Raw genomic sequence first — 13,355 nt, 5'->3', positions numbered from 1 at the left:
ACATATCCGCAGTGCAATTTTGTAATTAAGGAGGAGAATGCACTATTAGCCCAACAATCATTGTAAATACCAAGAGATTGTAGTTTGAAGTTGTTAAGATCAGTCAGCATTCGTTATTGTCATCGAAGTTCTGCGCTCGATTCAAGACCCCCTCTTTCAATATTGCTTGTCTAAAATAGAAATAAATTAAAGTAGCTAGTGCATATCAAGGTACAATAAAAGTGGATAAAATTCTATGTTTCCACTGAGGGTATGAAGGGAATTTGAACCCTATATTTCCAAGAAATGGCAGCAAAGTAAAAAAAAAAGTTATCTTAACACATAAATGGTGAAGTTTTGGAGAATCATAGTATACAAGCAGTGGACAAGACAAGAAAATTCTGGCTTCTCCAAAGATGACAATGTCCAAAGGGCATTATATTTTGTTTTGTGGGATAATTAGGGCATGGCCAAACCTGTCGCTTGTGTTGCTATACGACAACATATGATTCCCCGTTTGTTTGTTGTGGTTTTAGCTTAGGGTTCTTCGTCCAATATTTACTACTTGGTGTCTGATATGATTCACTTGTATTTTATGGCAAACGTGTCAATCTCCTATATCTAGAATATTGTATGCAATTAAAATGTGTGGAGTTGCTTTCCATACACCACGTTAATTCCTATGGAGATTTCGAACCAACCCTTGTCCTTGTGATGATGCTTTCACAGACTGGATGTCAAATTGTTAATTAATCAATTAGCACTAATCATGATATATAGATCATATTATGCTGCGCGCATCTTTATGGATCATTCCATTATAATTAGTATTGTTAACTCTAATGCTGCAATTAGCATCCACATGCAGTCCTAAATTAATTATTCGATCGGTTTGATTGGGCATGACCTTTACTGCTTTCTTCAATTTATATTAGATTTGAATTTAGGTGTATATCCCTCTCCCACTTCCATCTTTTTTTCCTTCATTAATTCCCCAATAAATTACCAAAAAGAGAATAAGAAAATAATTAGAAAGTGCAACAATGGTGACATATATGTACGGCTTCAGAATATCCTCTTTTTTCATATGTTTCGATCCTTGTTTTTGCGTTTGAATACAACACGTACTACATCCAATGGTGCGCACGTTCAAAAAAGAGGAAAATAATAACAAAAAAACCTAGCAGGGTTTGCCGACAACGCAGTTTAGAGCGCCGGAAAATTTTGTGAGCTTTGTGGCAAAGGTCCCTGGTTGGAAGGGCATCATGTCCAACTTTGCTGGGTGTTGGCTGGCTCCTGATCCAGATTCAACAAAGAAAGCTCCATTCATCATCAAATCTCCCTCAGATCTCCATTCCCAGTTCTTCCACTCTGACTCTGGTGTATGCTCCCTATGGGTCACCTATACAATTAAATCCAGAATTATTGACAGATTAAATATGAACGAACGTATTAGAGCATGTATAATAAACGGTTATATTTGGACTCTATTTACTGATTACTTTTTCGATCGAGCTAGCACGTTTTGGTAAAAACTAACATCCGCACTCGTGCGTGAAGACACTTGACTGGGGCTAATTAGTATTTACTAATTAATAAAAATTAATTCATGTAAACTGTATGTTACCTGTTTGGTGGCCGCGTTCGCGGGAGCAATGAACCTGTTACCCTGGCTGATGATGGTAGGGTTCATGTTTCCTCCGATGGCATACATGATCCAGTGGTTGTAGTCGTTGTTCACCACGTGGAAGAATCCGTGCCGGACCCTCGGCATCCTCTGCACCAGTCCCTGACCAAAGTGGTTGAAGGCCAAAGTAATTTGCATGATTTTGTCTTGAGTGTGCGCGTTGTTGGCGCCAAACAACATCACCTGCATGCATGCATGATTTTCAGATTTTGTACGCACCATTAATTATTAGGTTAATTAGCTTAAGGTTAAAGTAATTCCAATTTAAGTACATCATCGTGGTCAGTGAAGTGGGAGTTGGAGATGGTGATGGCGGTGGAAGCCATGACGGCATCGATGAGCCCATCTGCGCACCGGGACATGGAAACGTGGTCGATCCAGACGTTGGAGGCACCAAAGAGGGAGATACCATCGCCGTCACTCTTGGTCCTCAAACCCATGTGGTCGACGGAGTCCCTGATCATACCACCGGGTTTGGACACAATCATTTTGATGTGAAGGTTGGTGATGATTACATTCTTCACAAACTGGAGGGTAATGCCACCACCCTCTTCTATCACAACATTGGCTCCTCTACCATCGATGGTCTTGTCACTGGTCACCATCAGCTCTTGCTCCAGCCTAATCACCATGCTTCTTGCGAAGATTATCCACAAAGGCCCTTTCTGAATCACGGCGTGGCGTAGGGTTCCGGGTTTGGGGTTTTGTACGTCATTATCTGTGCCCACAGTCACCACGTAAATGGGACCGTCCTTACCTCCGGTGGCCTTTTTACCAAAGCCTTGGGCGCAGCCTACAATCTTCTTTCGGTTATTGGCCCAATTAGCGTCACACCTCCAGCAGGCGTCAATTGGATTGGTCGCCATGCATGGACCATTATAACCCTTGTTACCTCTCAAGTTCCTTCTTGTGGTGTTTTCCTTGGACAAAAGCCTGCGTACATATATGTGTATATATGTCACTGATGACAAAACTAAAACATATACATTCGTATATATAAATGTATGAAGTACCATTTTTTGCCAGACTTATATTGTTAAGCAAAAGTTTATATATATTATTGTCGAACGGTAAATCTGCATGCAATAATTAGACTTACTCGGCAACTCCAGTATTGAACTCCTCAGTGGCTTGCTCAGGATTTTTATGGTAGCTTTCCATGGCCTCCTTTAAGGCTTCTTGGGCTCGTTCTTTCCAGTACGCATCTAAATCTAATACCATAGTATCTTCATTTGTAACATCGGTTGGACCATCATTACTCGAAACAAATGCAGCAAAGGATAAGAAAAACAAACACAGAAAGAAATAGGGCGAGTTAAACATCGCTGCCATTGTTGTTGGTACTTCGTCGGTGGCCACCGACACCTTGCGAGAGGACACTGTCGGGTTGGGCGAGGACAGGGTTGCTCGATGGTGTTGAAGCAGTCCCGGCCAAGCCAAGCCAACAGATTAAACCGGTCACAAGAGATTATTAATTAACCAACCGACTTATCTATTGATTTGCCTGGGGGTGTCTTTAAATATGAGAACAGACTCGCTAAATAAGTCATTTGCAGTTAATTAATTATAATTAAGCGTCTTAATCTAACATTTGACGGGAAGTGTGGGCAGCCGCTCCCCTGCATCGGTTGACCGTTAAAAATAGCAAAAGGGCTACCCTTCCCTTTTGAAAAGTTCTTTATCTTCTCGCATTGATTAATTCAGGTGTTAGCTAATTCTGGATGTTGTTACAGGAAAGACTATCACCATAATACTCGCATCGACACATGTTTAATACATTTGTAAATTGTAATAGTCAAAGTCTTTTTTTCTTTTTTTTTTCATAACGGTTTTCAAGGTTTACGTGCGTATGTATGCGTAAATCAAGTGTCTTGACTGTATGGATAAGTTCAATTTGGATCTTTTGATTGAAAAGTAATATTTGTAAACATCCTTGTTTGTAAAAAAGTTTTTTTATACACTTATGGGTTTTTATCACAAATGATTTTTGAAATTGACCCTCATCATTAAGATGATATCTAAAATTGAAAATCAATTAATGTAGTCCCTGAAAATGCGTCGAAAATCAATGTGATATTTCCATTACAATTCTTTTAAAAATTCTATTAAGTGCTAATGTGGCACATAAATGGACCTCATAAGTCATTTTTTCTCACAAATGGTCATTGAAATTGACCACAACATCAAAATAGTCCCTAAAATTGAAAATTGATCAATGTAGTCCCGCAAGTGTCTCAAATCAATGTAGTCATTCCGTCACAATTCTGTCAAAAATTCTGTTATGTGCTGAGGTGACACATAAATGGGTCACGCAAGTATAATTAAATTTAAAAATTACAAATTGGCTTAATAATTTAATAGTTAATAAAAAAATTGTCAACCCAAAAACCCAGTCTTGCAATCACCAATGATCCCAGTCCACATTTATCTACCTCCTTCGCTCTCTATTCTCTTAAAAAAAAAATATATATATATATACACACACACCCTTCTTACACACTTCGACACCTTTCACCAAATTCAACTTGGATCGAGATCACCTTTGGTGACTGCTTGGTCCATTGGCAACAACTTCTGTGACATCACCGTTAACATTTAGGCGATCATCATTCTCACAACCTTAATCTTGGGGAGCTTGTTTGGTGCTTCCCTGTGGTTTGGTGATGCAAAGAACGGCGAGGTCTGCCTTAAGATAATGAGGCCTCATTTGACAACTCGTATAAGGGACTAGATAGGATTAATAATACGGACCCGGTTGTTTAGTGCAGTTATGTATTAATAGTACTCCGACTAATTTATCTGACCCTACCTATTTAGTACTCTGACTAATATAACCGAGGTTTCGCAAATTTCCTCCCGCTTCAACAATCATTTCGATTTCCCTCAACCTCCATAATCCTTTTTGCATTCTCATTCCCGCCGGCGATGATGATTTCCTCAGTATCTATGGTGATGGTAGCAATAATCAGATCTACTTTGTGTTCAAGATTTTCAACGATTTCGATCGGTTCTCCTTTTGAAGATTTCAAGAATTGGGTTTTAAGTTTTGGTTGGATTCAAGAACTGAGTTTTCCTTCGTTTCATCTGGGTTGCACTCCTTTGACCAATTTCTCCGACAACGCATGCCCGTCTCTTTTCTTTTCCTGGGTTTCATATGGGTTGCTGAACTCAATTGGAAGAGCCAAGTTGGAGAATTTCTCGGAAACTCAGTTGCCGTCCCTTTTTATTCCTGGTTTTCATCTGGGTTGTTGAGCACCAAGGAACCAGACGTTGTCGTCCCTTTTTTGTTAATTAGAACATGTTGAGAAGCTGCTTGTTTACACAAAATCCTCGAGGCGTGTTAATTTTACCAGCTTATTAGGAACCACCATTTGATTGGTTTCTATAAAAATCAAAATAATTAAAATTTTAAATTAGACTTGAAGTTAAATTTTCATCTTTCTTTTCCATTAATCATTAGTTTTTATCTTACAAATAATAATAATCGCAAGTCCTCTTATCCGGTAGAGTGACAAACACAGTATAATAATAGAGTCATTAGTTTGATATTGCACCAAACATCCGATTATTTAGTTATTACTATCCGATAACTATTTATCATATTCGACTAAAATAGTCAATACAGTCTGAACTGCTAAACGAGGCCTGAGGTTATAACCGAGGTGCATCTATTGTTGGTTGAAAAATATTTTCACACTCCCTCTTAGACTTTGGTTAAGCCTTGTGCCCTTGAGAATTTATGAAAATGATCTCTCTTCGAAATATGTCCTACTATAAGAAGAAAAAAATTTTCATTGTGCAAAAAGATATTTAGACAACTTTTTTAATTAATTATTAAACTCACATCAGCACATAACAAAATTGTGATGAAAACCCATAAATCTTATGGGGCCTATTTATGTGCCACATCTGCACATAACGGAATTTTTAACAAAATTGTGACGGAAAAATCACATGATTTGCGACACCTATTTTTAGGGACTACATTAATTGATTTTTAATTTCAAGGACCATCTTGATGGTGAGAGTCAATTTCAGGAATCATTTGTGATAAAAACCCTAAACTTAATGATGATGCTGATAACTGATGTTTTGATTAGAACAATGTTCTATGGAGTCATAAAGTATAATGGTATTTCTTTTCTCAATATTAGAAAGAATACTGACATTCAAATCCGTCATTCATGTCAAAAAAGGATAATCTTGTGAACCTACTTATCTCTCAACTTACGATTCCTCACCATTTGGATATCATAATTGAAACCGTTCATTCTCTTATTATTTTCTAAAGATCATATATGCAAAAAATTATTCGTTTTGGAGATTTTTTTAGTCATTTATATGCATAAAACAAATGGATGGTTCATCAAAACCGTTGATTGGTTTGACATGTATGGATGACTAAATGATCTCTAAATTGAATGAAATTTTGCAATATGATCTTTAGATAATGATAAAAAGAACGAATGGTTTCAATTATAATGTTTGAATATTAAAAATTCGTTAATCATAAATAGAGGTTGGTTGTCCATGGGAACACATGTATACACTCAATCTTTCAACCAATAAATGCTTAAATAAACAGATTTGGGGTTTCTGTAACTTGATTTTAATTTACTAATTGACTACATGTTGCAAAAAAAGAACAGAATGGATTGATATGTAAATTAAACAAGCATGACATTTAATTGTTGATTTATTATTATAACTTGAGATTGGACTGGATGCATATATCTCATGATCATCAACTTTGGCTCAAGTCACTTATTTATTACTTTTTATTTTCAAGCACAAATCAGTTAATTATTTGTTGTGTTATATGAATATGTTTGTCTTGTGTGTGTAGTCACTTCACAACAGGTGAAAATTTTTGTGTCAATAACAATTTCATATATAATATATGGATCACATATTAACAATACATCGAACATCCCGTTTCAGGAACAATACTAAAAAATTAACGAGTCCATGCATAAAGTCGACGGACTGGAGCAATGCGAGACAGAATAAAAGTTCAGATAGCAAACTCACGCAACGTTCATGGACCACGAGTCACAGGCATGCACCAATACCATCCTCACCACTTCTACACTCAGCCGACTGGCCGCGATTCTGTACTGCTGAAGCAGGCCGGCCCGTCTCATCCTCAGCTGAGCGTCTACAGTCCCTTAAATTCGGGAAATGTCTGCCGAAACAACTTCAATTCAAGGTTGTCAGCCAGACTCTAGAGAGAAGTACATATTGCTCTATATTGGCATCCTTTGATTTGCTTACAATGTAAATATGGGAACTTCCTTATTGAATCATCCTACTCAACTTATACACTCGAAGTTACATATATACCGGTGCAGAAAAAATTTATGACGCTTCCCAGACCTTGTAGTCTCTTCCCTCAAGGCTTTTATTCCAATTTTGAGGTCCACTAGCAGGTTCGTAATGACCTGGTCCGATTTTGATGGCGACCTTTTCATCAATGATGGCCGCATAGACGTCTCTTTTTGCCTCAGTGATTTTAACCTACAGTGAAAAGTGAAATGAAATTCAAGCTTCGGTGATACGTTCCACAGAAGAACGAAAACAGAAATCTATTTCAACTTATATTTCCTTGTAAATGAGACCGAATTGATTAGCGAAACTTACTCTACTTCGACAGTTGAGCTTGTTCCGGTTTCTGAGAGAGATCAGAGCAGCAATTTCAGATTGGTAGTGAGAGAAAATGTGGTCATAGAAAACTGTAGGTGTTCCCGGATGAGTCAAAATGTATGCATATCCTTGCATTTCTTTTCCATTTGGAAACCTCCAATGACCCTTCAAAAGGGAAGAATAAAAGAATTTGTATCTCGATACTTCTAAATATTACTATGCTTGTTTATAAAATGACAGAATTCAAGATCAAAAAAATTCAGACCTGAGTAGAACCAGTATCATGATTCTCTATGAAAGTGACAGCACGAGATGGCCACCATCCAAGAACACCTGGAGGCTTACCCTTCTCATCTGACAATCGCCAATACTCACATCTTTCCAGTGCCTGTATAAGTAGTTCCATGTGAATAAAAGTATCATCCGCCATACAAACATCGAAAGCAAAGTCACAAAAGTTATAACAGTTGAGTTTTAAATTACAAAGATGCACACTTACTGCATGGAGAATCCCTTTTGTTGTGACATCGAATGCACCACAAGTTCCATTAGTAGCGTTGATCCAATCAACAATTCTCTGCCTGTGTGCATCTTGATTGTGATCCATTTCCCCGTATGTATAACTTAGGGAATCCCAATACTCGCCTACGGCAAAGTAGGGCTCACTGGCATCCATGTAGTCCTTGACGTAGCCACCCCAAAATCCCCTAACGAAATCAAGCCTCCATCCGTCATACCCAATATCGTCCCTGTGACAATCACTCATACATTTATATCAAAGTAATATAGTAAACTTTCAACAAAATATGCAGCAAAAGGGGAATGCACTTCAATTGGATAACATATAACATGTCCATGAATCTTGTAAGGCACGTCCACAAACCGAAATTCTACGTCAGAATGTGCATAAGAAATGCATGAACACAACCTCATCACAATATATTTTGAAATCCCAAGGCTAGGTAAACTTCCATGTAAATCCCAGAAAATCTATAATCTCTATAATTTCCAGTGCAAAATAACTCAAGTTCAGGATGTAGTACGTGCTTTGCTCTTTTACGTACAATCTTTGTTTTTGTTGAGTGAGACAAATTTGAAGAACTTGTAAAAAATCAGAACATCTTAGAAATTAACCTTAGCCAGCATAACCATTCTCTGATATCCTTCCTCACAAAATCTTGTGAATGATCAATGTTTGGGGCAGCATGAAAACTATCTCCACTACTTTTGTTGCCCCTACCCTGTATAACAGAAAGAAGATGTTTTCACAAATCTAAAGTACAGCTACAAAATACAGTTTTCCCATAAAAAATGCACTAAGCAAACTTCAGCAATGAAGAGTCGATGAACAGAAAAGTTTGGTTTTCCAGAGATTGGAATTCTTATCCTGCGATGGGATTATACTGGTGTGATGCCAAAATTCTTGGTGAGAGGCCAAGAACGGGTGTGATGTCCCTAGAGTGATTTCCAGTTATCCTTCATTGTTGTTTTAATCTATTGTTTTCGCTTCCGCTAAGCTATTAAATTTCCGCTGCCCTACTCTGTCCTACATCACCACATATCACATTTGTTCTGTTTGTCTTCAAGTAACATAAGTAGAGTACTTTCCAAAATAATCAAATCTATTAACAGACCTAGGCAATTGAATTTTTTAACTACACACATGTGAAAAAAGACGCTCAAGAAGATTATCTAAAGAACAGGTAACATGCTTCGCTAAAGAGTCCGTTATTATTATGTTGTTTGAAGCCAAATACTAATTTTGGTCACCATTTGGTCGATTTGGACTGTGCATGCGCTATGTATATGGTACGGGGTTGTGCAGCACTGGGCACCATGTTTGGGGTTGCAACACTGGGCAGCATGGACATTCCAGAAACGAAGTTTAGATGTCTTTGGAAGTTTGTCACATTATAACGTAATGAACTACAGCATCCCATGGGCATATGTGAGGACGTAAAATAAACTGCTGTATCACATTCTAACAAGTTCATAAACTACAGTATCACATGTACGCGAGTGCACATGTGATACTAATGAACAATATCTAGAAGTGAAATTCAGACAAGCACTGAAAAGTTGTATACCTGAAAATGTGGATCATCTGCAACAACTGCACGTTCATCCCAATTTAAACGACCACCAAATATATTCCAAACACCATTTTGATTCTGATATTCTGCACAACGGTGATTCAGAACAGCATCTCCAAGAACTTTTATACCGGCATCATGGAATGTCTTCACAGCCTCCTTCAGTTCGTCCATATTTCCGTATCTGAGAAGTGTGAACAAGAGCAATCACTACTTTTACATTATCCTTCCCATAGTGGTACTAACTAGCATCTCTTAAATGAGAGTTCAGTATCAAGACTGATCAAAAAAGTAACTCGCTGCACCAAATAAAGAAATTTTACTACAATAACGATAAAGAATTCGCCTTTAAGACTCACCACATAACTGGTATGGTGATAAACCCGGCAAGAAGAGGCATGCCGAACTACTTTTTGTTTATTCAAAAAATTTACAAAAGAAAATAGTTGTTTGGTATGTGTATATATGAGAAGACAAGTGACAATAGTTATCGATGTGAAACGTGGAATGAACAGTGAATACCGTGACAAAAGTATTATGAGTAACATATGGTACCTGGAGTTCATATTGTATAAATCCCTCGGCATGTACCCTTCAGGCGACACAGAATCTGTAGGAGGTGGGAACCAAATCACGGTGAAACCTAGTGAAGATAATTCTGCAGCTTTACTTTTGAGTTCCATATACCATCTTCCAGATTTACTAGATTCCCAGTTAAAACCTTGGCACAATATTTCAAAACCTGTTCCTGTCCCCGAGCATATTTTGGCAGGGGCGACTTTCACCTCTTCAGTTTCTGCAATGATTTCCACCGGTAAAGTTGGAACAGTAGTTCTGAAGATACTATACGCTTCAGCAGCCAATTTTTCTATTTCTTGAAGAATGGTTTCTTGTGCTTCTTTGGATCTTTTCCTTTGACTCTTCTCAGAGGAAACGTCACTCACCAAGTTCCTTATTTCATTGATTATACCATCGGTATACGCAGTAAAATTAGTTTCTGTACTTCTGTCAGGTACCTGAGCATCTTCAGACTGAACCTCTCTTTGTACAGCAATTGAGTTATCTGAGCTTAAAAGGGGGATGTAGAAGTCATTTCCCACACAATTCAACCACATAGTTTCATTTAGTTTGAAAACAAAAAGAAATCCTGCGAGTCCTTCTTCCAAAGTAAACAGTCCAAAACATCCATTTCCATCCTCTTTTTTCTGCACACAAGATGTCCATGAGAACAACAATATTGATCAAGAACATAGCTAATAAACTTGCTAAGATTTACGATGGCATATTGTATACAAATTAATGCGAGCATGAGGATGCATATAGCCGGAACTTATATGCACTCACCACTTCTCTATCATGTACATCATGTACACCAAGTATGTATGCACTCAGAAATTTCTAAAAAAACCCTCCTGCTAGAAATTATTCCTTTCCACGAAAATTCACACAGAAAATTTAACAGCGATCCCATAACTAGAAATACAACATCCACAAACATCCGGTGTTTATACCACAAGAAAGAATGGTCAATTAAAATCTATAAATAAATTTAAACCGAACAAGAGAGGAAAAGGAATAGAAAAGAAACAGAAAAGATCATAGAAACCTGTAATCGAGTCCGCAAAGCCTTGTCCTTGAAAACTACTGTTTCTGGTGGATGTGGGGCAGCTGGAATTTCCCATCTTTTAGCATCATCTCTGCAAACTCCCCAGTGAACAACAGCATGATCAGGTAAATCTGTTTCCAAGCATAGAAGATTCTTAGTAGTCTCAGGGCACTTCCTAATGGAAACAGTTACTGAATTGTTAACAGCAATTTCTTTTGCAATTGGCAGTTCTTCATAGAATCCTTCTAGACGCATAGTTTTCTGTTGAGGGTCTCTGGATTCACTGCTGCTATCTTGATCTTGGGAAATTGATGATTCTGCTTTGACAAACACATTGGATAGTTTTCCCAAAGTTCCTAGAATAAAAAAGAGACTATCAATTTTCACTCAGTTCAAGTTGGACAAACTGTGGAAATAAATTGAAACTACAAAACTAACCACCCATAACCCACCACCTCCACAGCCGAGAGGAGTGGGTCTGTGTGGGCAATACGATTTAGCCACGACTGCGAGACAGACACTTACCTCACCTGTCAACATTGGTTACATATGAATATAGACTCACACTATAAAAACTCGGAAAGGTAAAAGAAAGGGAATAATTCATGCTACGAAACAACACCTGTTTTCCGATTCAGCATTTAACTGCATCTAAAGGATAAACAGAAAAGGAATCATTTTTAAAGATGTATAGAAACAACGGAGTTTCACTCTTAAGCGGAATTAGGACAGTCGTCACTCCTTTGAGGCTTTCGTTACACCATTTCTTAATCACAAATTGGTTCTGAATGAAAATAGCAGTAAAGTGGAAAAGATTCAACAGTATCACAAACAAAATAAATCAAGCAAACCAGAGAACAGAGTGGCTTTGACAACCTGGCCACGCGCCCAATGCCTTTGTTGCTCCAACTACATTGTCATCGTCTTGCGAGTAGCCCACGAAAGGCACTTTAAAGTCTCTCCCTCTATGCTGATACCAGGCACCGGTTTCTCCATCCTGCAACACCAAAAGCCCCCAACAAGAACAGAAACTAAAGATGAATAACATAATAGCCAGCATATATAACATAAAGGGCTTAATAGTTGGAAATCACAACCTTGAGAACAAAATTTATCGCTGCGATTGCGCTGGATGTAACATCAATCTTCACTTCGTGAGATGTATCGCCTCCCACGGGCGACAACGATTCCTTCAAGGGTGTCTCTATTGCATAGTCCTGAAAATCCACATCTGTATCAAACTTATGCCAACCAACAGCTCTGCAATCAAACTGAAGAACCCAAATACATACCTTGATGGATACTGAACCAGCTGGTCTCATTTCACTAGGAGGCTGATCCCATTCACTGCACAATGCAAACATACATTTGAGAGAGAGAGAGAGAGAGAGACCGCAATCTACCATTAAAGTCTGAAGCTTTACCTGCCGACGTCATCCACATAATTAACTCCCCAGTGAAGAACCCATTTTCCAGGAAGATTACAACCCACAGTCAGCACCCAATTCTTTGCATCCTTCCCATTGTCTAATTTCACGATGATCTTTCCCTCCACCTACAATTTCAAACAGATTGAATCAGACAATTCAGAAGAAAACTCGACTTTCTGTTTGATCGCAGAGAAAACAGAGGAAAAAAGAAAGAAAAATGAACGAAACAAACGAGCACCACTCAAAGTTTCCAGCTTTGAAAACACTGTTCACCGAGAGAAATTAATTCGAGTTCAATAATTGGGGCTACAAACTCAAACAGTGTCGACAACCCAAAAGAAAAGGAAGCAGCAAATTCACAAATGGCAGAAAGAAAGCACAGACCGCTTCAGTTCGCTTGAGAGGGAAGGTCTCCTTGTAGAAGGCGTCGGCGAATTCGGAGGTCTCGACGGTGGCTGTATCGGTGGAGGCAGCTCTGACTCTCAGACTGGGAGGCTGGAAGTTGCAGAAGCTGCGGCCATTGGAGACTATTAGCTTCTTTGGAAAAGCAGTGAAAGAAGAGCTAAGCTTTAATGGGTGCTTCGACGGGGGAGAGCGGTGGCTGGGTTTCTGTCGACGGTAGTGGTGGAGGAGGGGCTCTATCCTAACCGTCGACATGGTACGAGCAACGGCCACTCAGGAGACTGAGGACACGAAGAAACGAAATTTATGGACGGAATATAAGTGAAAGAATGAGGGAAGGGAGGTGGTGGATCTCTTGTTATTTTAACTTTTTATTTCAAATTTATTTATTTATTTTGAACGTTGTCTTTTTGTTGGTCGAATTATCAACGTCGTCTAATCTCAAGCATGTCGACTCAAACGACAAAGCTTTCAAGACGTGGTCTAATCTCATGACGTCGTCTAATCTCATGTGA

General features: G+C 38.5%; 2 protein-coding genes across 2 annotated transcripts; both read right to left on the bottom strand.

Moving 5' to 3' along the window:
* Positions 1-1,037: 1,037 nt before the first annotated feature.
* On the bottom strand, positions 1,038-3,205 carry LOC137737324 (putative pectate lyase 3). The gene is made up of 4 exons (XM_068476771.2): positions 2,766-3,205; positions 1,939-2,599; positions 1,607-1,849; positions 1,038-1,381 (listed from the first exon to the last, which is right to left on the bottom strand). Exons 1-4 carry the CDS (start codon positions 2,996-2,998, stop codon positions 1,160-1,162), a joined length of 1,359 nt encoding a protein of 452 aa, XP_068332872.2. The 5' UTR covers positions 2,999-3,205; the 3' UTR covers positions 1,038-1,159.
* A 3,328-nt stretch (positions 3,206-6,533) lies between these two features.
* Positions 6,534-13,232, bottom strand: LOC137736711 (alpha-amylase 3, chloroplastic). The gene is made up of 13 exons (XM_068475948.2): positions 12,823-13,232; positions 12,433-12,563; positions 12,301-12,355; positions 12,106-12,225; positions 11,885-12,005; positions 11,009-11,364; positions 9,958-10,607; positions 9,397-9,586; positions 8,444-8,550; positions 7,809-8,058; positions 7,575-7,697; positions 7,307-7,474; positions 6,534-7,183 (listed from the first exon to the last, which is right to left on the bottom strand). The coding sequence occupies exons 1-13, from the start codon at positions 13,093-13,095 to the stop codon at positions 7,025-7,027; spliced, it is 2,703 nt and encodes a 900-aa protein (XP_068332049.2). The 5' UTR covers positions 13,096-13,232; the 3' UTR covers positions 6,534-7,024.
* Positions 13,233-13,355: the final 123 nt, after the last annotated feature.

This window comes from Pyrus communis, chromosome 13 (assembly GCF_041283825.1).
Source record: "Pyrus communis isolate YQ-2024b chromosome 13, ASM4128382v1, whole genome shotgun sequence".
NCBI lineage: Eukaryota > Viridiplantae > Streptophyta > Magnoliopsida > Rosales > Rosaceae > Pyrus > Pyrus communis.
The sequence above is the reverse complement of the archived record's forward strand: the minus strand, read 5'-3'. Positions and strand labels throughout refer to the sequence as shown.